Below are 23,389 nucleotides of genomic sequence, written 5' to 3'. Positions count from 1 at the left end.
ATTTACAGTATAAAGCAGTACTACATCTGCAAAGCTTACAAAATCACAAGTTTAAGAAATCTATCATTAAGCTACTGCTTCTCTATCTGTTTATATATGACACATGCATGTGAAGGCTCATGTTACATACATTGAGCACATCTTTAAAGGATGTTCTCATTGCATTTCATAAAAATCAACATAGATAGCATAGTTGACTAGAGTCGTCATGGTGAGGCCTCATGATGATACCAGACACTGATGTACGGTGACTGTTTTTTTGGGTGTTCACATTTTTTCAGAAGTTTGAAACACATGCTTACTTGGCACAATGACTCTGTATCATATCACATCAGTTTATTTTGATATAATTTGAACAGCTATTGAGCAAACTGCAAGCCCATAGTGTGTGTTTAAGGCCTGTTGGAAAAAAGTAAATATATACCCAAAAAATGGTTACAGTACGCCATTACATGTCACATCGTTTTTTTTTTCGTTTTCTTTTTTTTCAACCTTGTATTAATTTTGCATTTATGTTGAGTGTACCGTACTTGGCCAGAAGGCATATAATTTTTGAGCAAATGCATACTTCATCGTCTTAATTTAAAGTCGATGCTACAATGTCAATGCTGTCATTTTTTACTCGACTTCCGACGTCGCTAAGCTCAGCTTCCACAGTCATTAGATTTGTAAAGATACAAAAAAGTCTTCCAAAAACAGATAGTTGCACGCATTGACTACGGTTTAGTCAATAGTCAGTCTTCGACCCAGGCAAGAAAAATTCATCATTTTCACATTTCTTTATCTGTAGACGTTTTCCATGCAAAAATAACGGATTTGCTGACTGAGATAAGACAGTAACATCCCACATAGCACTATTCATCTTTTTTACATTGATTCAATGCCTGCAAATGTTGAACTAACATAAACAAAAAAGCTTTGATATCTGGGATATTTGTGACCATGTGATAATAGGATTAGTTGCTAAAGAAGATAGTTTGTCCTTTTAGTTTTCCTTTGCTTGATTTTGCTTCTTGTTTAAAAAAACAACTTACAAGTAAATAATTAGTAGCAAAAGTAAAACATCTGCTGTGCTTTTAACACCACAATAAAATGTTTAAGTTCTTAAATTTTGATATATTTTGCATATTTTAGCTTACAGCCTAAGCATTTTGAATGATGTTTGCTTAGTTTTATTCACTAAAGTCCTCTTGTGTTACCAATGAACCATCACAATGAGTGTTAAAGCTGCACCTCCTGTAAATGAAGATTGCATCAATGTTAGAACAGAAGACAGGCCTCTTCATCAAGAAGATATGACTGTTCAAATTAATGATGATAGCAAAACTGTTGCAATTAGTAAGTTGATATGACTTGTTGTTTAGTGTTAGAATTATAGTTATTGCAATAAGTTCGTTTTTTTTTTTTTCTTCTGCTGGCAAATAAACCAAATATACAAAAAACATTAAACACAAATAATTCGCACATTTGTGTGCAAGGAGATAAGCAAATGATACGTTTTAGGAGTGACTATTATATCATATATATATATATATATATACAAATTCTTTAAAAATCACTTAAATTTAAAAGTATTGTAAGATGTTTCTTTTGGTAAGCTATTTGATTCCATACTAACACTCCATTGAAACATATCATCTTCTTACCAATGTTTGATGTTATACGTGGTAAATATAAATCATTCTTTTTCTTTTGACAAGTGGTATAATGGTGAATTTCATTTACAAAAGCAAAATAGCCAGCAATGGCCCGTGGCAGCATTTTGTGCACATATTTGCACATGAACTTTGCAGTCTCTATGTATCTTCAATTCCGAGCACAATATATTTATGATAAAGAATAGTTGTACTTGTTGATCTTGGCAAAAATAGACATGATCGGACAAACTTGCACCAACTCTTTTGCTGTTGCATTTACTACAGTTCTACAGAATATCAAGAAGATTGACACAGTAGATCAGATGATGGCTTTCTAATAATGCAAACCTGACATAGTATGGTCGTTAGTGATAAACACTGTTCACCCCAACTCAGAGTGGAATAAATTGGGTGGGCATAGCTTCTATACAAAAGGCGTCCCAAAAAAAGAAACTGGCCACCCTACTGTTGTTAATGTTGATGCCTTAGGGAATGAGAGTCTTGTTTTCTTTGGCTTAGTAACTGAGTATGGGACCTACACTTACGGATTGTGTAGCCTACTTAGTCTTTTGATTAGTTATATAACTACCATACTGCATTGAACATTTGTTTTACATGCACCAGCCACCAAGTATATATAACACATTAGAACATTCTTTAAACATTTTTTTTATTAAATAGCTTCGTTTTGTGCTGTACCAAAAAAGAGCATGTTTTCATTTTTCAATCTTTGTATTTATTTCTTAGATTGCTTCATGACAGATTTTATTTTTTACTCTTATTTTTTTAATCACCACATTTTCAATGTTTTCTTATAATTTGTAATTGTAAAGGCTCTATGATTTGTTGAAGCAATTTTATTATTCCCCGCTTATTAACCTCACAGTTAATTATTATTAAGCCCAATTTGGTTGGTTACATAATTCGGTAGGTAGAGCAGCTGTAGGTAGATAAATAATGTAATATTATTAGTATCAATGAAGTTGGCATATTGCTTGAAGTCAGAAATGTTCCACAATGCTCTTATCAAATATAGAATTTGTCAAAACTAGAAAAAAATTTACATGTAATGGTTCAGCAGTAGCTTTAATGTAGTGCGGTACCATTAGTGGCAATGAATAGAATAAATCTTACTTCAAGAGTCAAAGCACTGAATATTCAGTATTTACTGTCAACGCTCAACTTCATAAAGCTTTTGTTTTTCGGAACTTGGAAATACAAATGGATTGGTTTTTATTTCTGTATGAATTAGTTCATGTTTTGTTACGCAATTTTTGAACGCAGATGGCAACAGCGAAATACCTGAAGTCGAAGATAGTATGATTCCTGAAGAGCTGCTCTTTGCCCTTACCTCTAGTGGTCCTGCTCCTATCAGAGGAAAGAATAAACTAGCTCCAGTCAAAAATACCAAAACCCCTGAAAGATTGAAAATGGTTTGTTTTGATACTAAAACATATCTAATATTTTTACAGTTTGTTATTATTAATGTATGGTCACTGGCAGCAGTTAGCCCAAATGACTTCACCAAAACTTTTCAATCTTTTGAAACAAAAACCACTCAAGTTGGATAACAAGTTTAAAAAGTAATACAGCTGTAGGCTAATCTGAATTGAGTGCTTTTGTACTCCCATTGCAAATTATTTTGCCACTAAAGTAGGCTATGTTCAACGGGTGGTCTAATATTTGATTTATTCAGACCATGAAGAAAGGTCCACCCTCAAATGTGTGGCATCACAAGAACCGACGAACACAGTTCCAGCACTTGACTGACAACCCTCGCTCCTTGGGAAAGGGTGTTGGGACTCGTGATGTATCTTTTCTGTACGATGTAGCAGCGCTACCTGACCCAGCTCATCGAGATAAAAGTGCATTCCGAGCTGAAGCACAAGCAGGAGATGTTAGTGGTTTAGTTTATTCATTTTGTATCTTCATGAAGGTTTGGCTTATTAAAAAGGTAAAGGGGGGCCCCATACTTGATTTAAGTGTCGGGTATGAGAAGATAAGGTTCTTATTGTACTAAGCCTTTGGCACTAAGGAGAGTAGGTTGGCCAGTTCCTTTCTCTCGGCCGCCTTTACTTCAGCAACTACGCCCACCCAATTTATTACACCCTGGGTAGAGGTGAGCGGTGTTTTCAACAACCAGCTGAAGCCGGGAGTCGAACCAGGTTTGCATAATTGGAAAGCCAACGCCTTATCCGTTGCGCCATCCCACCGCGTTGGCTTATTATGTTACTAAATAAAAAAAAATGTAACGCAACTTAGTTGGTTTATCATCACCATGCAGAGCTAATAGTGATATGAAAACAACCTACCAGAAGGTACATTAGGTATGGTTGGCATTGCCATACCGTACAACCTGATTTAGAACAAAAAGGTAAAGCACTCATAATAAACTCATAATCGTCACTATTCTTCGGGTGCATTACATTGATCTATAGTTTTCTATACAAATAAAATACAAGTTGTTGACTTTTTTTCTTGTGAAAGTGTGTAGCAAGAAGCTTTAAAACTGTTTTTTACACGAACGTGATATACCAGGGTGATTGAAAAGTAACTCCCTATTTTAAAAAAACTATAATTTATTTTTTAAATATAATTTCTACAATTAATGAATATGAGAAGGAAGTATAATGCATGGGCTTTTATTTAAAATTCGATATGGGCGCCTTTATTTGCCACCAGCTTCTCAAGTCGACCAGGAATCGCATCAACTGATTTCGCAAGAAACTCTTGCGGGATGGAAATCATAACTTCTCGTATTCGCCCTTCAAGTTCTTCCAAATTTCTTGGTTTGGTTGAGTAGACTTCCTCTTTCAGCCAACCCCAGAGAAAAAAGTCGCAGGGTGTTAAGTCAGGACTTCTGGCCGGCCATTCGTGTGAACCGCGACGACCCATCCATCTTCCAGGAAATTGAGCATTTAGCCATTCACGAACAACAATAGCAAAGTGTGGAGGAGCTCCATTTTGCATGAAAATCAAATCTTCAATATTTTCCCAAGCACTGATAATTGGCCAAATTTCATCTTTCAACATAGCGAGGTACCTTTCGGCATTCATGGTATCGCGAAGAATGAAAGGACCCACAATCCTATCAAAAGTCATTCCACACCATACCGTTACTTTGGGTCGATTTTGCATTTTTTCACAAGTAACACGAGGGTCTTCTTCCGCCCAGTAGTGGCAGTTATGACGGTTCACAAATCCACCTATGTGGAATACAGCTTCATCACTCCATAGAATATTTTTAAAGAGGTTGGGCCAATCTCTAAACCAAGCCAACATTCAAGCCAAGCCAACGTTCCTGTAGAGTAAGACGTCCAGCCATTTTTGTAGGGTTTTGAAATAAAATAAATTTGAAAAGATTGAAATTGAACAATATTTAAACAAATCTGAAAGGAAAACAAGAACATAAATTAAATTGCCATACATTAAGTAATATATACACAAAAATTGAGAAACATGATATAGCATTTGAATAAATTGTATTTATTTTAAAATAGGGAGTTACTTTTCAATCACCCTGTACGTATACACTTTTACTACAAGCCTTTCATTGCTGTAAAATAAGTGCGAAATTTAATGCAGAGTTATACCGACTATCATCTGTTTTTTCTTCATTTTCAGATCCAAAAAGCAAGTATTTTAAGGGTTCCTGATACTGTTATTCCTGAAGAATATCATCTGGTGAAGACCAAAGCAGTGCTAGGTTTGGAATATATCGATGACAAACTCACAACTCTTGTAGCAGACAAAGAGAAGACACTTCGTGTATTTCCTGCCCTCCAACCGACTAAGAGATTTGAGGTACTAGGTACCATCTGTCATTATAACATGGTACAGAAGCAAAAATAATTTAGTTCTCTATTCCCTTTACAGTTTTTCCACGCATGGGAGATTGGATTTTGATATCACTTTGCAGCACGATTAAATTCTAGTTTATTCCGATTAATTCTAATTGTTGTCTCTACTTATAATTTGTTGTTGACTGAAGAATTGTTGGATATGCTAGAGATGAGAGAGACCATAGACCAACTGGCAAGGGCAAATGGAGTAAGATGGTATGGACATGTGATAAGGAGGGAGGAAGGAAGTTTTCTTAGAAAGGCACTAGATCTAAAGGTGGATGGGAAGAGGAAACGCGGTCGTCCAAGAAGAACGTGGAAACAACAAGTGAAGGATGAATTTAAAAAAGTCGGACTGAAGGAGGAAGATGCAAGGGACAGGGTGAAATGGAGAAAAGGGATTAAAACAATTGCTGCGCGGAAACAATCGGCCACCCCCACTAGTGGGGAACAAACCGACGATGGATTATGATGATGATGACTTAGTGCCAAATCAGTTATTTGGTAATACTGCAGTGTTATTTTTCTACACCGGTATGGTTATTGGTTAGTGAAACTCAATGCTCGCTTCTCTTTAGTGAAAACTTAGCCTTGTACTGACTTCTGGAAGATCGTTCCTTATGAACAATGTAGTGTTATTTGTGTTATTCTTTCGCAAAACTTGATTGAAATGTTACAGCAATGTAAAAAGACATCTATATAATCCGAATGCAACTCTTACCTGGCAACACTTATAACTCAGGTCATCCAGCTTCTTAAAACACTGGAGTCAATGTTGGAAAAGAGCGGAGTGAACGATCAAAGCGTGGAAGTCAAAGGCCCAACTCAGATTCACAACCTTCTCGAGCTTGTCAAAAAAGAACAAAATATTTATGATTTGGTATTTAACGAGGTTAGATTACATGTTTTCTTACTTTATGAACACTAAAGTGTAATCTAAATTTTAGTTCTAATAGCAGCTGCTTTTTAGGTCATTCGCCAAGTAAGTGTAGAATGTCTTGAACGTGGTCAACTGCTTTCAAAGCTCCGTGGTAGATATGCTGACCTGTTGAGTAGGGTAAGTACCTTGCTTCGTTTGTTTAACCACTTGTCAAGTTTGCTTGTTAAGTCTTAGCCGGAATAGATTTTGCATTGTTTAGCTTATAACCGAGTAGTCGTCTGTTTATTTTTATTTTTTGAGAGAGGCTGAGTGGTCCTTCATTATGATCTTAAGATCAGTAATCTCGATTTAGACTGGGTGAGAATTGAATGGTCTTTATTGGTTGAAGTCAAAGTGTGCTACAGAATACCACTATCTTACTGTACGGTACCTAAAATTTATAACCCTGGATTATGCCTCCATGTTACCAATGTTTATGTCTAAACCGATGCTAGGCCATAGGTTTCCCATGCAGAAAATTGAATGATTGTGAGTCAATATGAGGCTACAGTTGTAAAATATCATTGAACTGAAGCTTATTTTCTGCAGATACCACGTCAAATCCAAAGCCTTCATTCTGAAGTAATGGCTCAGAGGTCACTGGATAGAAGGTTAACAGAAGAATTGTTTAGATTTAAAGCATCTATTTCTATTCTTACCAAGTAAGTTTTCATTGGATTGGAGGCATGCTTCTGATTACCGGTACACTTTAAGATATTTTATAAACTTGCACGTCGGAAAATCAAGAATTGTCGAATCATTTCGATATTAACCAAGTGACGCTATTTGTTAGTCCATTGACTCTGCAGTTGATCTTATTTCACTTTGAGGATGCAAATCAACGAACAAATTAATCCTATGATGGACATGTGAGTGTGGAAAGAATCTGCAGTGGCACCAGCTGTTTAGCAGTTTGGAACACTTCATCAGCACTGAGATGATTGTAGCCACAAATAATTTTAGCCACCCCACCACCACCAGTTGCAACCATGCATCCACCGTCCACCAATGCTTACAAACGTCAATCTTGCTCTTTATCGCCCACCGCTTCTTAAGCTTAAGTGATTGTGTTCTCATGAAAAGTTTAGAGCTCTCTTCCTAACTTAGTAATAATATTACAAAATGATCTTGGCTGCCATTTTGCCGTATCTTTTTTTCGATTATGCAATACAAATTTCCAACTCGGACCACAAATTTATATCTAGCGAGCTACAAACAGTACGAGAGCATGACCAACAAGTCTCGTCAGAGGCTGAAACAGCAGAGGCTGAGCTGGCAAAAGCGTTGCAGGTGAGGTGGAATCTCAAATGGAAATGTTTTTCTAAGAAACTGTACTATACAATAATAAATATAGTATTTCTTGAATGGCTGAGTACTAGTGCTGACTGCTAGGAAGAATGCTCTTTTCTACACAATGTATTTCCTTGGCATTTCCTGATTTGGTTGTTTTCTTTTCACAACGGTAAGAATACTAATTAACTGGAATAAAGGCGGCGGTCGATAGCCTGTGGCATGAATTAGTGGTGCGATACTGATGAGCGCAACCTAATAGGCGAAAAAAAACGCCCTGTAAAATAGACGAAACACGTGTCTACTGCTATTAAGTTTTGGTGCAATCGGCTGTCAAGAATCATAGCAATTCTTGTATCACACTGGTCTTGCTATTTATATAGCACTTCTTACCTTGAATCTTGAAGGACTAAAAGCCTTTTCCATATTGATCAAAAATCAATTACCTTTCAATGACTGCTCGTTTACAGTTTACACTAAGAGCTAAATCTGGATTAGATTTTTCTGCAAACTCTTTCAGGAATCCCAAGTGAACGCGAACCTAGTCGACGAGTACCACGATCTTTACGAACTGCAAAGGAAACGACTGGAAGGAAACGCCACGTCATTGTCGATGGAAAGAGACTTGTGGAGCCAGGCTGCGTATGATCTTTCAATGAAGGTTGGCTAAATTTTCACGTGTGCCACTTTAAAAATTTTATTCCCAGTTTTATATATTTATTATTGAAATAATTTTAGCTTTGTTGCATAAGTACAGTTTATATCATTTTAATTTGTAACTTTTAGTAACGCACAGCTCAGATTTGCTCCTCGTTTTTTTTTTTAACTTTTTACATTATTAATAAGTAGCATACTACCCTGCAGCTGTCATCAGCACAAAACTGTGTGCATAGCTGTTCACCAAACATGTGAATATTGCGAGACGTTCACCTTGAAGACCAAGCCAAAGTAGGCTACAGATAGTATGTATGTGTGTAACGTGATAAAAATTCAATGTTTATATCAAATTGTCGCTGTTTTGTGCCTATTAATCAGATCATCTCCATCAATTCTCTGAACACGGCCAAGAGGCTACATGCCAGCGAGAAGGCATGGTCCAAGCTCTCCAACCACTTCGTGGTGATGCTCACTGATCACGATAGCGAATGTCTTGTCAGCATACAGAACCATGTCAAGAAATGGAGAGAAACCATGTTTCTGTAAGCCATTTATAAAAGTATTTCAGTTTGATGAAAATGATCTGGCAATACAGTTATTATTTACAAAAAGAAACCAAACCAGCTAGTTTGCGTGATTCCCTTCAGGCATATCATTAAGTTCCTTGCTAAGAGTTCCCAAGAAACTTATGAGATGCATCAGCAACATGCTTCTACTACACCCTTTTATTATTGGGTGAAACATTTAACGCTGAATATCTTCCTAGGTTCAACCAAAACCTTGAGGCAGCTGATAAGCGAACAAAGAATTTGCTGCTAAGAGTCAGGGATGGAATGCAGCGTTGGATCGCTAATTTCGATGGTAAGGACCTATCGATGTCTTCTGGGTTGTAAAATTCTCTATAGGCCCAATGTTGGAATGAGATGGCGCAGCTTTAGCTGGTTGTTGATAAATACCGCTCAACTCTACGAGGGTGAAAAAAATTGGGTGACTGTAGTAGCTAAAGGAAAAGCGGTCGGGAGAAAGGAACTGGCCACCCTACTCTCGTTGGTGCCGATAGCTTAGTACAATGAGAACATTATCTTTTCCCCAACACTTGAAATCAAGTAAGGGTCCACCTTTACTTTTTTAATGCTGCATTCGATTTTTCTAAACGACACTTTTATCATTACGAAACTTACCTTTCTTGCTATCTTAAATACCATCAAATATATCACTGTACTCATAAGAACCAACAACGTTGCTATCTTAAAGACAACCAAATATATCACTTGTACTCATAAGAACCAACAACGTTGCTATCTTAAAGACAACCAAATATATCACTGTACTCAATACTCATAAGAACCAACAACGTTGCTATCTTAAAGACAACCAAATATATCCCTGTACTCATAAGAACCAACAATGTTGTTTAAGTTTTCAGTTTCTTGCTTTAGAAAACCTGATTTCCAATGAATGGGATGTCCGCTCTATGAAGGTTCCTTCTGTTGAGTTCATTCAAGAACTTTGTGATTTCTTCAAAAAATACGAGGAGGTAAATAACAACAACCCAGGCACTTAATCAATCGTGTTTTACATTGATTCAACTGAACGTGTTCAGGCGGTGAATTAGTGTAAAATATGGTTGATCTGCTGTCTGGAAAGCCATACGTTTCTTCAAACCAAGCTCAATGGATGTGCTTTTGATTGAACCCGCGTTGTTCATGGTGTAGAAACTGGGCGAAGACTCAGAAAGGTTTGCAGGTGGCCAGCTGCTCATGAACGAAGAAACTTTAAGTTCGATGAAAAAAGAAGTTGAAGCGTGGACGGAAATAGCATGGGTGGTGTATCGACGTCACAAGTACGTAATTATGACGTGATTTGATACAGAGCTTACTAGCCTTGTGAAGCAAGAGTGTAATTTTAAATCATGTTATTATCATGTTAAGCGCAAGGACGTTGAATCAATGTAAAAATGACGGATTTTGATGTCTGAGAAGTCCTTGAAATCAGTCAGCGATGTCAAAGCAATGGTTTTACTCAAAATGTTTTTTTCGACTTCGTGTACTTATTCAGTGGCTAGCCCATAGTTTCTCAAAGGGGTGCCACCGTAACGTACAACAAAAATTCTGATAACAGTACGTAAAATTTGCTCCATTTTGACCTCTTTATTGCATAATGTACTGTATAGTAAAACAGTATTTTTGATTTAGAGACAAGAGTTGTTGAAGAGTTGATGAACTAATTCTTTACAAAGCAAATCCTTTTTTGGTCCACTTTTGCTGTCACCTTTCAGCTACATTTATTCAACGTGGTAGACTACACTACAGCATGTCAGTCTCTACATGTTAGAGAAGTCATTCCATGACTTTACCTTCTTTCACCTTGCGCTTGCTCATTGAATACTGTATAAGTGTATAACTGTATATGAATACGTCGTCTGCAGAAGTGAAATTGGCGAAGATTTCCCATTGTCATCAACGCTTAACGAACTCAACAAGGACCTCCATGACTTAACAAAGCAACTACAAGTCCGAATCAACGGCGAAAACGGTACGCAACCACTTCAAACAGTCATCTAGCTTTGCTTTATTTGTAAAACCTCACCGTTTTTCTATTGCGTATCGATCATAAATTGTCTGTATATCAAAAGCAACTTGTCTACCTAAATAATAAATTAATAATTTTAATCTTACAATGTTGAGTTGAGTAGATTCTGACTGTAATATTTCATTCAGGTGTTGCCAAAGGTTTGATAAGCATTCAGAGTTCCTTCGACACTTGGGTGAATAAATTGACAATGCTGGGCCACTCTGGAGGAGACAGTAAGACCTTATTCGTTTATATTCCTACAATACCGCATTGCAAAGGCTCTATGTTTGTGTATTTTGAAGAATTTAGACAAGTATTTTATAAAACTAACCTTGCATTTTGTTGTTCCAACTATGCAGTACTTACTACTACGTACGTTTTACACTTCGATTTGTTTTTCAAGTTTTTTTTTAAAGAATTAGAACAGTTTAGTGCTGCTGACAACACCTTGATTTAAAAACTGACATACTGGCTTCAAATATCAAATGAATATATTCAAAAAATGCTCTTGGCATCAAATATAAGACTAAAAAATGAAGAAAACGTATTTTTTATACGCAGCAATGCCGGAAAATGATTGGTGGTCTCTCTACGACCGTCTGGTGGAATGTGTCGCGCTCATCAACGAAACTATTGGCTGTGTTGGAACCCACCAGAGGGATGAAGATAGAATGCAAAATCTTCCTCATAAACAGTCAGTGTTCTTACCTTGTGTTGACGTGACGTAATTTGGTAGATGCTAATCATTGACCACAGTGAGCTTAAAGTGAGCATCTTGTTGAAGAAATTTCCCATTTTCAACAGCTTTGTTAATTTTATAATTGTACACTGTAGCTTGTACTTACTCCAATTACACATTCTAGAAAGTTTTATCATTTAACGTATCTTACAATATTATATGTAGCATCAGTGTGGAAGAAGTGATGACGTCAGTTCAGTCTTGGATGAAACAAACTGTCAATCAAGTTGAAGCTGAAGATGGCAAATTGTTGGCTCAGGTACAGGTTTGGCTCGGGTTTACTAACTTATGCAGGTTATTTGCACCGCTGTTTTTACTCTTAACTGATTTTTTTTATCCGTTGTGAATCGATGCTCTACAAATAGTAGCGCTGTTTTCTCAGCAAAAGTAATTTCCCATTTAAACATTTTTTTGGCTTTACGCATCATCGTAAGTTTCAGGTAGCTTATTTGTTTTGTGTTCCTCAATGGCAGTGGTATTTTGCTCATCCAAGAGCATTGATTGTTTGTGGTTCTAAGAAAAATTTCAAGCGGATTGCTTTGAGTGTAATGCTAACAATTGCCTACATTCTATCATATGTTTGTTTTAGTTTTGGCATGATCATTTTTATAGCTTTTGTTGTTAATTTAGTCACGGCTCATCATTTTGTGTCCTCAAAGCAACGTAAATTTGCGTTACTTTTTCAGGTCAATTCTATCCACAAAGATCTTGTTCTCTGGATGGTGCAAGTTCTTCTTCATCTGGTCCCTGACTACGAGTCAAGTGATGGCGTTTCTTCTCAAACAAGCATGTTGTCCTCTTGCACCCAACAGGAATTAGTTGCTAAAGCGCGAAGCATAGGCGAACACATGAGTCGGCTAACCCAATACGTGTGGCAGTAAGTTGACTTCGTTCATCATCACTCTTGCTCGAGGATTATTAAAGCTCTGTGGGTGAAGCCATTATGACAAGTATTTCTACTTCAGGCTGGACTACCATGGGGACGTTTTTTAGCTTTTGTTCACTGTTATGTCAATGTTTGCGTGATCTTTAGCCGCTGTGTCCAATATTCATCCATCGAGATCGTGGAGAATATCGTTCATTTTCCACCTTTCTTTTTTGGAATGAAATTGCAGATTATTTTAAGCTTCCCATGCTTGTAGAAACTTTGAACCACTGACGCAGATCTGCACACCGATGCGGTACTTTTTACTTAGCTGTAGCAACGCCTGTACAAACAAAGTCCTAGCTTGTCCTACAAGGTTGTCCTAGCTTGTTAGAAAACTTGAATGTTTTCGAGGTGGCTGGTTTGTCTGGCTTTAACTTGTGGTTAAATTCTACTACCAACTGATGTTGTTGTTGTTGCTACTGCTGTAGTACAGAGACCTTAGTGTTACCTCATTACGCACAATGCTTAATTATTCAGATGCTGTTCGGATATAGTTCATACTTCCACTCAGGAGAGAAAAGATCGCGGTGATGATGATCCCGATCACGAATTCAGAGACTTCCAACGAGTGAAGGCAAGTTTTTGGTTTCCATTTGTTATAAATTCCACCCCGTGGATCCCTGCTCCATTCTATCGAGCTGATTACAAAATGATGGTCACTCTTCACACTTGAGGCTTTGCCAACGTTTTCATCGACTAATGACTGATGCGACAAGATCAACAGATGATGACTAATGATGATGATGATGACGGACACGATCGACAGGTTGATCGCTTTTGTAGTCTATGTAAAAGGAAGAACACTGTGATAGGACTGTTGGGTGGAGTAGTTGATGGAAACTTAAGCCTCCTGTGTTACGATGTTTTGATTGAGTGTGTTATTCATCAGGTTCATATGGACGTTATTATGCGAGTCGCTTTTTAGCTAAGACTTCCCATAAGTTACTGCTCATGTGTCACTTCTTTGAGGTGTTTGTCACGTCTAGAAAGCGAAACTTTAACTTCAAATATTTATAAATTTGTTGGAATTTACTAGCAAAATCGTTGAAACGCTGGGTCAATCTGATCCAAAAATAAAGAGCCAAAGATAGAGATATCAAACTAGTGTTCAGCAAACGTTGCAAAATCTACACTGTTTTTATCTCCAGAGCTATTAAATTCAACAGCACCATTGCTGATTAAATTTACAAGCACAAAATGCTAATCAATTCAAAGGCACTGAAGCTGAAAACAGTATAGTTTTCGAAACGTTTGCTAAACATTGCTTCACTGTAGTATCTACATTTTGGGCTTATTAGATTATTGGAACTTTGTATGTGTTTACAGCGTGAAGCATGGGAATGGATAAGGACGTGTGAGTTTTTGCTCAACTCTCTTCTTCCTGGCAAGACCACTGTCTTTACCAAAACCATCACAAAGAGGCTGCACATATCTGAGGATCAGGTGAGAATGGTGCAAAGTGACAAGGCTAGATCTCGGCCGCCTAAAAAAGCAACGTCGTGTGTTGGCGATTTCAATTATTGTATTTTTTTACTAATGTTGATATGCTGCATTTATGTAGCATTTTAAAGCTAATAGAACATAACGTATCGGACAAGCTTTATTGTCAAAAAACACGCCTGGAAGCACTTGAAAACGTAACTGACAACGTCCTCATCGGCGGCTCTTTCAATAACCGACTTGGGCGTCATCAAACCGACGATAAGAATTTGAAGCAAACTTTGTTGAGCCTGGTAGAATCGGTTAAGAACAAAGTGAAACTGTTCTCTTTAATATTTTACCATACAAAAAATTAATCTATGCATATTACTTTACTTTTGCAGCGAATAAGTGTGTTAGATCCATACGAAGCTTCCAAGATTTCAGTAGATGTAGAAACTATTGATCCATTGGTCGCACAGCCATTGGTACGTTATGTGCGTACATTCTTGCAATCAATTTTGCATTTGAGTTATCTAAAACATAAGTTAGTTCTGGTTTTCAGGCAAGGCTAAATTTTTAGCAAAATTTTCAAACAATCTTTGCATGTATTTTGTCAGTTTGTTTAGTCTACGTCATACTTATCATACTTATCCGACTACATTGCGTCAAGATTTGTTAACTGCAAATTTTAGTCCTCATTAAAAAAACACAGTTCAGCGCACACGGAAATAATACAGCTTGTAGAATGAGAATGATTTTTCTGACCGCTGGATGTTGACAAAGCGCTTTACAATAATGGAACCGTTTTTGTTCTTGATTTGACAATCATCATCATCATCATAATCCATCGTCGGTTTGTTCCCCACTAGTGGGGGTGGCCGATTGTTTCCGCGCAGCAATTGTTTTAATCCCTTTTCTCCATTTCACTTTGTCCCTTGCATCTTCCTCCTTCAGTCCGACTTTTTTAAATTCATCCTTCACTTGTTGTTTCCACGTTCTTCTTGGACGACCGCGTTTCCTCTTCCCATCCACCTTTAGATCTAGTGCCTTTCTAAGAAAACTTCCTTCCTCCCTCCTTATCACATGTCCATACCATCTTACTCCATTTGCCCTTGCCAGTTGGTCTATGGTCTCTCTCATCTCTAGCATATCCAACAATTCTTCAGTCCTTTTTTCCCTTCTCGTTTTCACCCCACACATTGCTCTCACCATTGACCTTTCCGTTCTTCTCAGGATTGCCAGTTCACTCTCTCTCAATACCCATGTCTCGCTACCATATAGCATTGCAGGCCGCACACAGCTCCGATATACTTTTCCTTTCATCCTTAGTGAACATTTTCTGCCATACAACATTTCCCCACATTCCCTGAACTTTGCCCAGCCCAATCTTGCCCTTGTTGTCACCGCTGCTTCACATCCACCACTTCCATTTATCCGATCACCCAGATAACAGAAGTCTGTCACTGTTTCGATGCCATGGCAGAACTCATCATCATGGCCTTCCACTTCATTCCTTCCTTTACTGCATTTCCCACAAACAAAACACTTCGCCAATCTTGTTGCGGCTCTCTTGACATTAGCACATCTTGCATGTACCCACTTTCCACATTCCTTGCATTGCATTGAATTTCTCATCACTCTCTTGCCACATATTCCACAGGGATCTACTTTGCTCTCAACAACTGTTCCTTCTGCTCCACTCACCATCACTTTTGTTTTTTCAAGATTCACCTTCATACCCTTGGTTTCAAATGCTTCTTTCAATTTCTCAAACTTTCTCTCCATTCTCTCCATACTATTACTTGTCAAGACCAGGTCGTCTGCATACAAAATTTCACTCAATAAGCCCTCCCTCACTCCTTCAGTTACAACGTCAACCACAATAGCAAATATCAGAGGTGACAAAACTGATCCCTGGTGTACACCAACCTTCACAGAAAATTCGTTTGAATAATTTGATTCAACTCTCACTTTTGTTCTTGCATCCTCATGCATAGACATCACAGCTCTCACTAATACCTCCGGTATACCTCTTTTCCTCATTGCCCATTCCATCTCTTTCCTTGGTACTCTGTCAAATGCCTTTTCTAAGTCGACGAAACACATATATAGTTTTCTCTGCTTCTCTCGGTATTCCTCCTGCATTCTTCTCAATATAAACAGAGCATCCACTGTACCTTTTCCTGGCATAAATCCAAACTGCATATCATTTAATTTCACCAACGTTCTCAACCTCTTTTCTAGTATTCGCTCCACAATTTTCATTCCATGCTCTAGTAGTTTTACACCTCTATATGCACTGCAACTTCTCACATCCCCTTTTCTCTTGAACAGTGGAACAACAATACTATGCTTCCACTCCTCCGGCATTCCCTCTCCATCTTCCCTTTGGCTAAGTTGTAGCATTACTTCAATTCCCAACTCTCCACTTGCTTTTATCATCTCTACGCTCACTTCTGATGGACCAGCTGCTTTATGCCGTTTCATTTGTCCCATTGCCTCCACCACTTCATCACGAGTAACCTTTCCCACTGGACCCTCCACCAAATCAACCTCTGTCATATGATCCCATACATTCTCCTTATTCATATCATTTTCCATATGTTCCTTCCACACTTCTCCTCTGCTTTCCGGGCTGAAATGCAACTTCCCATCTCCACTCCTTATACATCTTCCCCCTACAATATCTTTCCCATCCTTTTTCATTTGCTTTATGAGTCTGAATACTTTGTTTTGGCTTTCCCCCATTTTATTAAGTTCCTCCTCGGCACCATTCTTCATAGCTCTTGCAACAACCCTCTTTGCCTTCTTTTTCATACTCTTATACTTCTTTTTATTCTCTTCCGACCCATTTTTGCGCCACTGCTTGTATGCATCTCTTTTCTGTGAAATCGCATGCTTCACCTCCTCATCCCACCACCATGTGTCTCCACGATCCCTCCTCACTTTCTTTTTCCCACATACTTCATCACATGCTGCTAGGACACCTTTCTGAAATGAAGCCCACAAGTCCTGCGCACTCATGTTTACCAGCTCTTTTGCTCTTTTCACAAACTTAATTCTCGTTTCTTTTTCCTCCAGTTTCCACACATTTCTCACAAAAACTCGTTCTTTCTTCACAATTTTCTTCACTTTTTTCATATTTAAGTCTCCTACTACTAGTCTATGCTGCAACTCTCACGGAATTACTTTCACATTCTTCAAGTACTTTCTCTGTTCCTGCCCAACCACAATAAAATCAATTTCCGACTCGTGTCCTCCTGAGCTGTAAGTCACCTTCCTTTTCTCTTTCTTTTTAAACCATGTGTTGGCAATACAAAGTTTCCTTTCATCACAAAATTCAAGTAGCATTCTTCCTTCCATGTTTCTCTCCCCAAAACCATACCCTCCATGAATGCCCTCGAACCCATTTGCTTGTTTTCCCAACATGCCCATTAAAATCACCTAATCCAAACACCAACTCTTTTGAACTCCGTAAATCCCATTCCTCTGCCAAAACATCATAAAAACTTTCTTTTTCTAAGTAATCCCTACCACTTTGAGGTGCATATGCACAGATTAGCCTCACTACCTCCTCTTCAAAAGCAAGTACCATTGTCATCACTCTGTCACTCCTTCTTCTAACTTCTATTACTTTCTCACATAATTCCTCTTTTACCAAGAAACCAACACCACCGATTCCTGTGTTATTTCCTGACCACCATAACTTATATCTCCTCCCATTGGCACCTAAAAACCGCGCTGACTGTCCCCTCCATCTTACTTCCTCTAGGCCACATATATCCACCCTTCTTTTTCTTAGTTCTTCACATATTTCAGTTCCTGTACCACACAAACTTCCCACATTCCAGCATCCGATTCTAACACCATAATCTTTTTTCAATGTTTTTTTGTTTACTCGGAACCCAGAGATTCTTCGCACCCCTTGCCCATCTAAGGGCTGCTGGGGACTAGGGGCCATTTTTAGCTTTTGCTGCATTTAAATAATATTTTGGAGCATAGATTTTCCAGCTGGATGCCCTTCCTGACGCTAACCACAGTTATTGGCGGTGGGCCTAGCCTTTACTTAAAAAAGTATTTCCTGCAAGGCAGCAGGATTTCTAACAAGTTTTAGCCAACCAGTCGAGGTTGTTGCCCATGAGGTGGGACGTGGACCCACTTGTTAGTTTGGTGTGTGATCAAGACCAGTGTTCCCCGAGACCCATGGTGTAACAATCCATGGCGACTGCCCAGGGTTCAAAGGTGCTACTTGTACCACACACTTACCACACAATGCAATTTAATCACACAATGCAATTTAAGATTACATTTTCGTGAACGCAACAGCTGCGTGCAGTCGCATGGTACGTAAAGCGTTTCTTGACACTTGCGCTGCAAAGGTTACGATAAGTACAAAACTCAAATATCCGACCCGCATAGTTGACCTGGTGACTGTGAACATCAACTTAGTCTGACCTTAAGTTTTCCAAAGTATTTTTATTCATGAAAGGGAGAAAGCAGATTACCTTACATTTTGTGATGTTAAACTCTTATTGAATTGATCACAGTGAGAAAACGTATTGAAAAAATTTAGTAAGTACAAAGTATATGGCGATGTCACGATGTGGCAGCAAAGTGGTTGAAGAAAAGCATAAATAGTGACCATTTCATTCTTACAAACGAAAATGAGTAAGAAGGGTCACGTTTAATGGACATTCCCCAAGCTGTAGCTCTAATTTAGTTGATTAGACTTACTTTGCAAACACCGCGTTGCTCTTTTCTTTACAACTCAAATTAAATTTGATTCATTCACTTTAATATGTTTTTGGTTAATTACAGAATGGGACTGTTCACCAGGCATTATAATTATAGATTACGGGTAGTTTTATCTGTTTCAGCTCCTTGATAAAGTCATTCGTGCCGACTGACGAAACGTCAGAAATAAAATCTAGTTATTGTTTGAACATCTTGTGGTAGTCTAGTCTACAGTCTCTGGAAAAACGCAAGAAATTTATCTATAATGTTTTTGGTTGATATTATGTTGTGATGTTTTTCAAATTCTGCAGAACCGGGTGTGCTTTGAAATGACTTTGTCTGTAGAAGGATATCTTTTTGTGGGTTTTCGGTACTTACCTGGCTTTTTATACACGATAAGCTAAACACTTTAAGTTGTGTTTCCCACACCAACCATGAACAGTACCAGCACTCTTGATAACTCAAAATAGCCGACCAACTTTACAATCACTTATTTTTTCCCCTTTTTCTCTTTTGTTATGAATATGTTAATGTCACGTTATTTTAACATTATTTCTGGCTCAAGCATGTCTACGTTAGCACTTAGTTGCTTCAACCTTTTTCTAGACCTCCGTTATGTTGCGGCGCATATTGTTTGCAGCTGTGATCACGGTCTGTATTCAAAACAAAACTGAACTTTCGAAGTTGCCATTGCACTTCGAAAACCTATTTTAATACAAGTAACTTGCACATGACAGCTCATCCTGTTTATGTATTTGAAGGAAGCAGCTTTTCCCAAGGAAACTGACGGTGATGAGTCAAGTGTCGCTGAAGTGCAAGCCGTGCAAGAAGGTTTGTCGAAAACATATTTTTAAGTTTAACGCATGGCACCAACCACAAGGACAGAAATTTACATTTCTAGTAAGCTTTTATGCGTGTAAGTTGAAAGACTACTCCGCTGATTCTCGTTCTTTTTAATTGATATAAATACTGGAGCGTTCCTAGTTCTGATGGTTTACAAACAATTGGTTAACTAGCATCGGCTTGGATGTTAGTTGAGGTGAAACAACCTGTTTTTGATATTTTAAATCATACCGCACGACTGTCCAACTGCGATGCGGTATCAAAACGCTTATCGTGACATTTCTCTGCATTACAAGTCAAATGGTGTAAAAAACTTGCCAGCTGGAACTCGAACGAGTTGGTACTCTCTGCTCAATGTGGAATGTCCTCTGAGACTGGTGTTTGGTAAAAATTAACGCCCGACCACACTCAAAAGTTCTAAACGTATATTTAAATGAACAAAATAACCATTTTTTTCTAAGATTTAAGATAAATATTTCATCGTCTATGTCAAGTACTAGTATGTAGGCTACAACCGCCATTGGCCTGTCATTAGCATACACAATGATATACGTACCACAAAGAGTTTATGCCTTGTAAAGTATTCTAGCGAACTAGGTCCTTGCTTACCATACCGATAGACAGTGATGATGATGACGTTGGACATCATTGCGTTAATGGTCAATTACGTAGTTATTGTAGTTGAACATGCAGTTTTTGGATCGATAGTCATTTTTATCGATTTTTCAAATGTGTCTCTTAATATTTAGTCGCCAACAAAGAAACACGAAGCTTGACAGCAATAAGCAAAGAAATTGAGGACGAAGTTAACATCAAGGCAAACATGAGTCTTCAAATCCTGGGCTACGATGAAAACATCCAGCAGGCCACGTTGGAAGAAGCGGATCACACAACCAGGCACTCCCTCCCTGCTCCGACCACGTCGCTGTTGCAGAAAGCGTACGAGGCGATTGCCCAAATGGAGAAAGTGCAAAAGCAGTTATTGTAAGTTAACGGCAATTGAGATGATTTTTGTTTATATTCTTCTTTCTTCAGTTATTAGTCTTCTTTTTATAATTTTCTGAGGCCGAGAGTTTATCCTTTCAATTTTTGCTTAAATATTGGAACTCAACACAAACAAGTGATGATATAGTATTATATATAGTTGTGGCCTATAAAAATAGATGACTTAGACACCGTACACCTTTAGAACTGAAGGCTTGTGTATTGTGCTCAGTGTCTTGGCCATCTATGTTGGTAGGTCACGTATATAGTCGTATTCGGGGCTCTGTTTTCTTAGTAAATATATCGACTATATGATCGAGAAATCAAGGCATAGAATCTTCATGCCTTCAAGTGGTTAATATGTTTATTTATCACAATTTATGTCAGATATTTTAACCCTCGATTTAAATTCTTGCTCAATAATATTAAAAGTTTATTGGAGAACGTTTGCTGAACATGAATTATCTACATTTTGGGCTCTTTATTTTTTTATTAGGTTTTCAGATTATTTTTGGGGATAAAATTTCAGTATTAGTGATATGGAATTTTTACATTCATTTCTTGTTACTCGCTCTGTGTCTACTATCTATGATGCCAACCAACTGCCCTTTTCATCTTGATTTTTCTACTTTCACAGAGACACTGAAGTTAGAGCACAAACAGCAGAACAACGTATTATCGATCTTGAACAAGAACTGCACTCGTCTGAAGAAAAAGAACGTCAACTGCAGAAAAAGGTATTTAATAAAATTTAATTGGTATCTTCTTCTTCGTGTACCATGCCTGTTCCAGGCTTAGGCGTTCATGCATACTTTTTTTCATTTATCCTGGTATTTGACTGTATTAAAAATTGTTGTGGTTGTCACATGTAGGTGATTTTGAGAGAAAGCTAGAAGGTGTTTTCCACCTTCTTGCTTTCCTTTGATCTTTCCACAAAAGGCAGTGTGTTCTAACTGTTTTTTTTTTATGACATGGCCAAAAAAGCTTGTCTGTCGTTTGATGATGTTATTTGCATAATATGGCCTGAGTATAGAGGAATTGCTATGTTGTATATAGGCTGGCCTGAGTATAGAGGAATTGCTATGTTGTATATAGGCTATCATGTTGATAGTTAAACTACAAAGCACTCAGAGCTGATTGAATGCTTACTTGTAAAAACGTTCTGGGCAGCTATTACAACGATGTATCTTTTATACTTCAAATCACTACTGAATCTAAGATTTTTGACTTATCTTACTCTGCTAACTAAAAAATCTTGATTGCATAATTTACTTTGCTGGATACAGCACTGGTTTTCAGGATTTTCCAGATGGCCAGTGTATGTTTAAGTATGCGTAGGCCCTATTGTGTAGTTTGTGCCTGCAGGACAGTATTTTTATTGTAAGATTTATGGCGCCTTGTTGGATTTATCACAAAGTTTAGTTTACCCCAGTGATGGATTGATCTGCTTGTATGAACGGCTAATCGTGGCTAAGAAGAAATATAATTTTCATGTCGTTAACTTTTATCATTAAACATTTTTGTGCCATGTTTGTATTTGAAGATGCGTATATAAACTTAGCGTGCATGAAGGCAAATGAGCCAAAACTCTTAACTTGTTCTTACAACTTTTTCACATTATTTCCAAGTATCTCATCAAGAACGGCCCTGCGCTAATGGCAGGAGTTGAACCGTCAGCCTTACGAGCACCAATCAGAGAGACATTTTGTGTCGGTAGATCATTTCAGGAAGTGGTACGATTTTAAATTTAAGTTATTTCTATGAAGGTTTTTAAACTTGGAATTCAATCGCCCGTTAGTCAAGATAACGAAACCGCTACGACACACTCGGATACACAAAATCCAACAAGCCCCACTGAAGTAAGCATATCGTGTTAGGAAATAGCTTCCTAAAGCTAGGTAATACCTTTTCTATGCGTATACAAAAATCCATTTTTGTATAGGCCTAACGTTTATAACACCATCTTCGATATGTTGGCAAAAGCAATCATATAATGTTTTTTTTTTTTAACAGAATGCAACCAGCATAGATAAGGGAAATTGATCCATTTCACGATCAGTAGTTTCACAACGCCTCACCTAAGTGAGCTGCAGCAGTTAACTGACAGTTTCTGCAAACAGCGCCTAATTTGCGTTGCAATTATCCAAATCTGTTTTCACTTTGCTTCACTATTATTTAACAGCTAAAAGTCTAGATCTTGTAAACTTAACATCGGTACAATGCTACGAAAACGATGCTTTTTTACTTGATAGTATATGTACATTTTATCTCGATATTCGCCACATTTTTGAGTTGCCTAAATCACAGACCTGGTTGCGGGAGATAACGCGGTCTGAGTGTTTACTGTTGCTTGAATTGTTTCATTTATTAGGTTGCAGTAAATAAATTTTTGATAAAGTGCGCTGCCCACTGAATTGTAGCCTACACCCAGTGGTTTGAACCATCGTATTTTATTAGTTGTTGCTGAAACTGAGTCTGCTAACTCCTATAATACAGGACCTTCATAGTGGTGTAAAAATTCAAACTGTGTGTTTTTGAGTTTTTCTCATTTTTTTCTTAGTGCTCTAGCTATTACTCTTTTCACTGCTGTCCAGTGATTTTAGATTAAAACTCATTGGTCCAATGTTTTTGGTCTAATCATGGTGCTTTTAGAAAAATGGCCGACGAGGAAGTGGATCTGACGTGGTGAAAAGATCTTCGATGTCCCGAAATTCAATCAAACCGAAGAAACCCTCAATAGCTAAAAAGAAATAAGCACTTCCTGTTTGAATTTACTTTTTTTTTATCAAGAAACGCCATCAAATATATCTTTTCTATTGA

General features: G+C 37.7%; 1 protein-coding gene across 1 annotated transcript; it reads left to right on the top strand.

The window, feature by feature from the left end:
• Positions 1-1,138: 1,138 nt before the first annotated feature.
• Positions 1,139-23,389, top strand: LOC145785716 (axonemal dynein light chain domain-containing protein 1-like). The gene is made up of 26 exons (XM_082597410.1): positions 1,139-1,338; positions 2,922-3,070; positions 3,334-3,534; positions 5,262-5,441; positions 6,222-6,371; positions 6,450-6,536; positions 6,948-7,060; positions 7,604-7,688; positions 8,209-8,349; positions 8,724-8,887; positions 9,112-9,206; positions 9,785-9,882; positions 10,061-10,188; positions 10,774-10,880; positions 11,066-11,152; positions 11,481-11,613; positions 11,824-11,917; positions 12,345-12,535; positions 13,064-13,160; positions 13,913-14,029; positions 14,410-14,493; positions 19,504-19,573; positions 20,335-20,569; positions 21,207-21,306; positions 22,336-22,428; positions 23,222-23,389. Exons 1-26 carry the CDS (start codon positions 1,215-1,217, stop codon positions 23,321-23,323), a joined length of 3,225 nt encoding a protein of 1,074 aa, XP_082453536.1. The 5' UTR covers positions 1,139-1,214; the 3' UTR covers positions 23,324-23,389.

Source organism: Aplidium turbinatum, chromosome 16 (assembly GCF_918807975.1).
Source record: "Aplidium turbinatum chromosome 16, kaAplTurb1.1, whole genome shotgun sequence".
Classification (NCBI taxonomy): domain Eukaryota; kingdom Metazoa; phylum Chordata; class Ascidiacea; order Aplousobranchia; family Polyclinidae; genus Aplidium; species Aplidium turbinatum.
This window is presented reverse-complemented; position numbering and strand designations above follow the sequence as displayed.

Coding starts and splice junctions, on each gene's coding strand:
- LOC145785716 (XM_082597410.1), top strand. CDS start 1,215: ATGAGTGTTAAAGCTGCACCTCCTGTAAATGAAGATTGCATCAATGTT. Junction 3,071..3,333: donor CCCCTGAAAGATTGAAAATG/GTTTGTTTTGAT, acceptor TGATTTATTCAG/ACCATGAAGAAAGGTCCACC. Junction 14,030..14,409: donor TGCACATATCTGAGGATCAG/GTGAGAATGGTG, acceptor TTACTTTTGCAG/CGAATAAGTGTGTTAGATCC.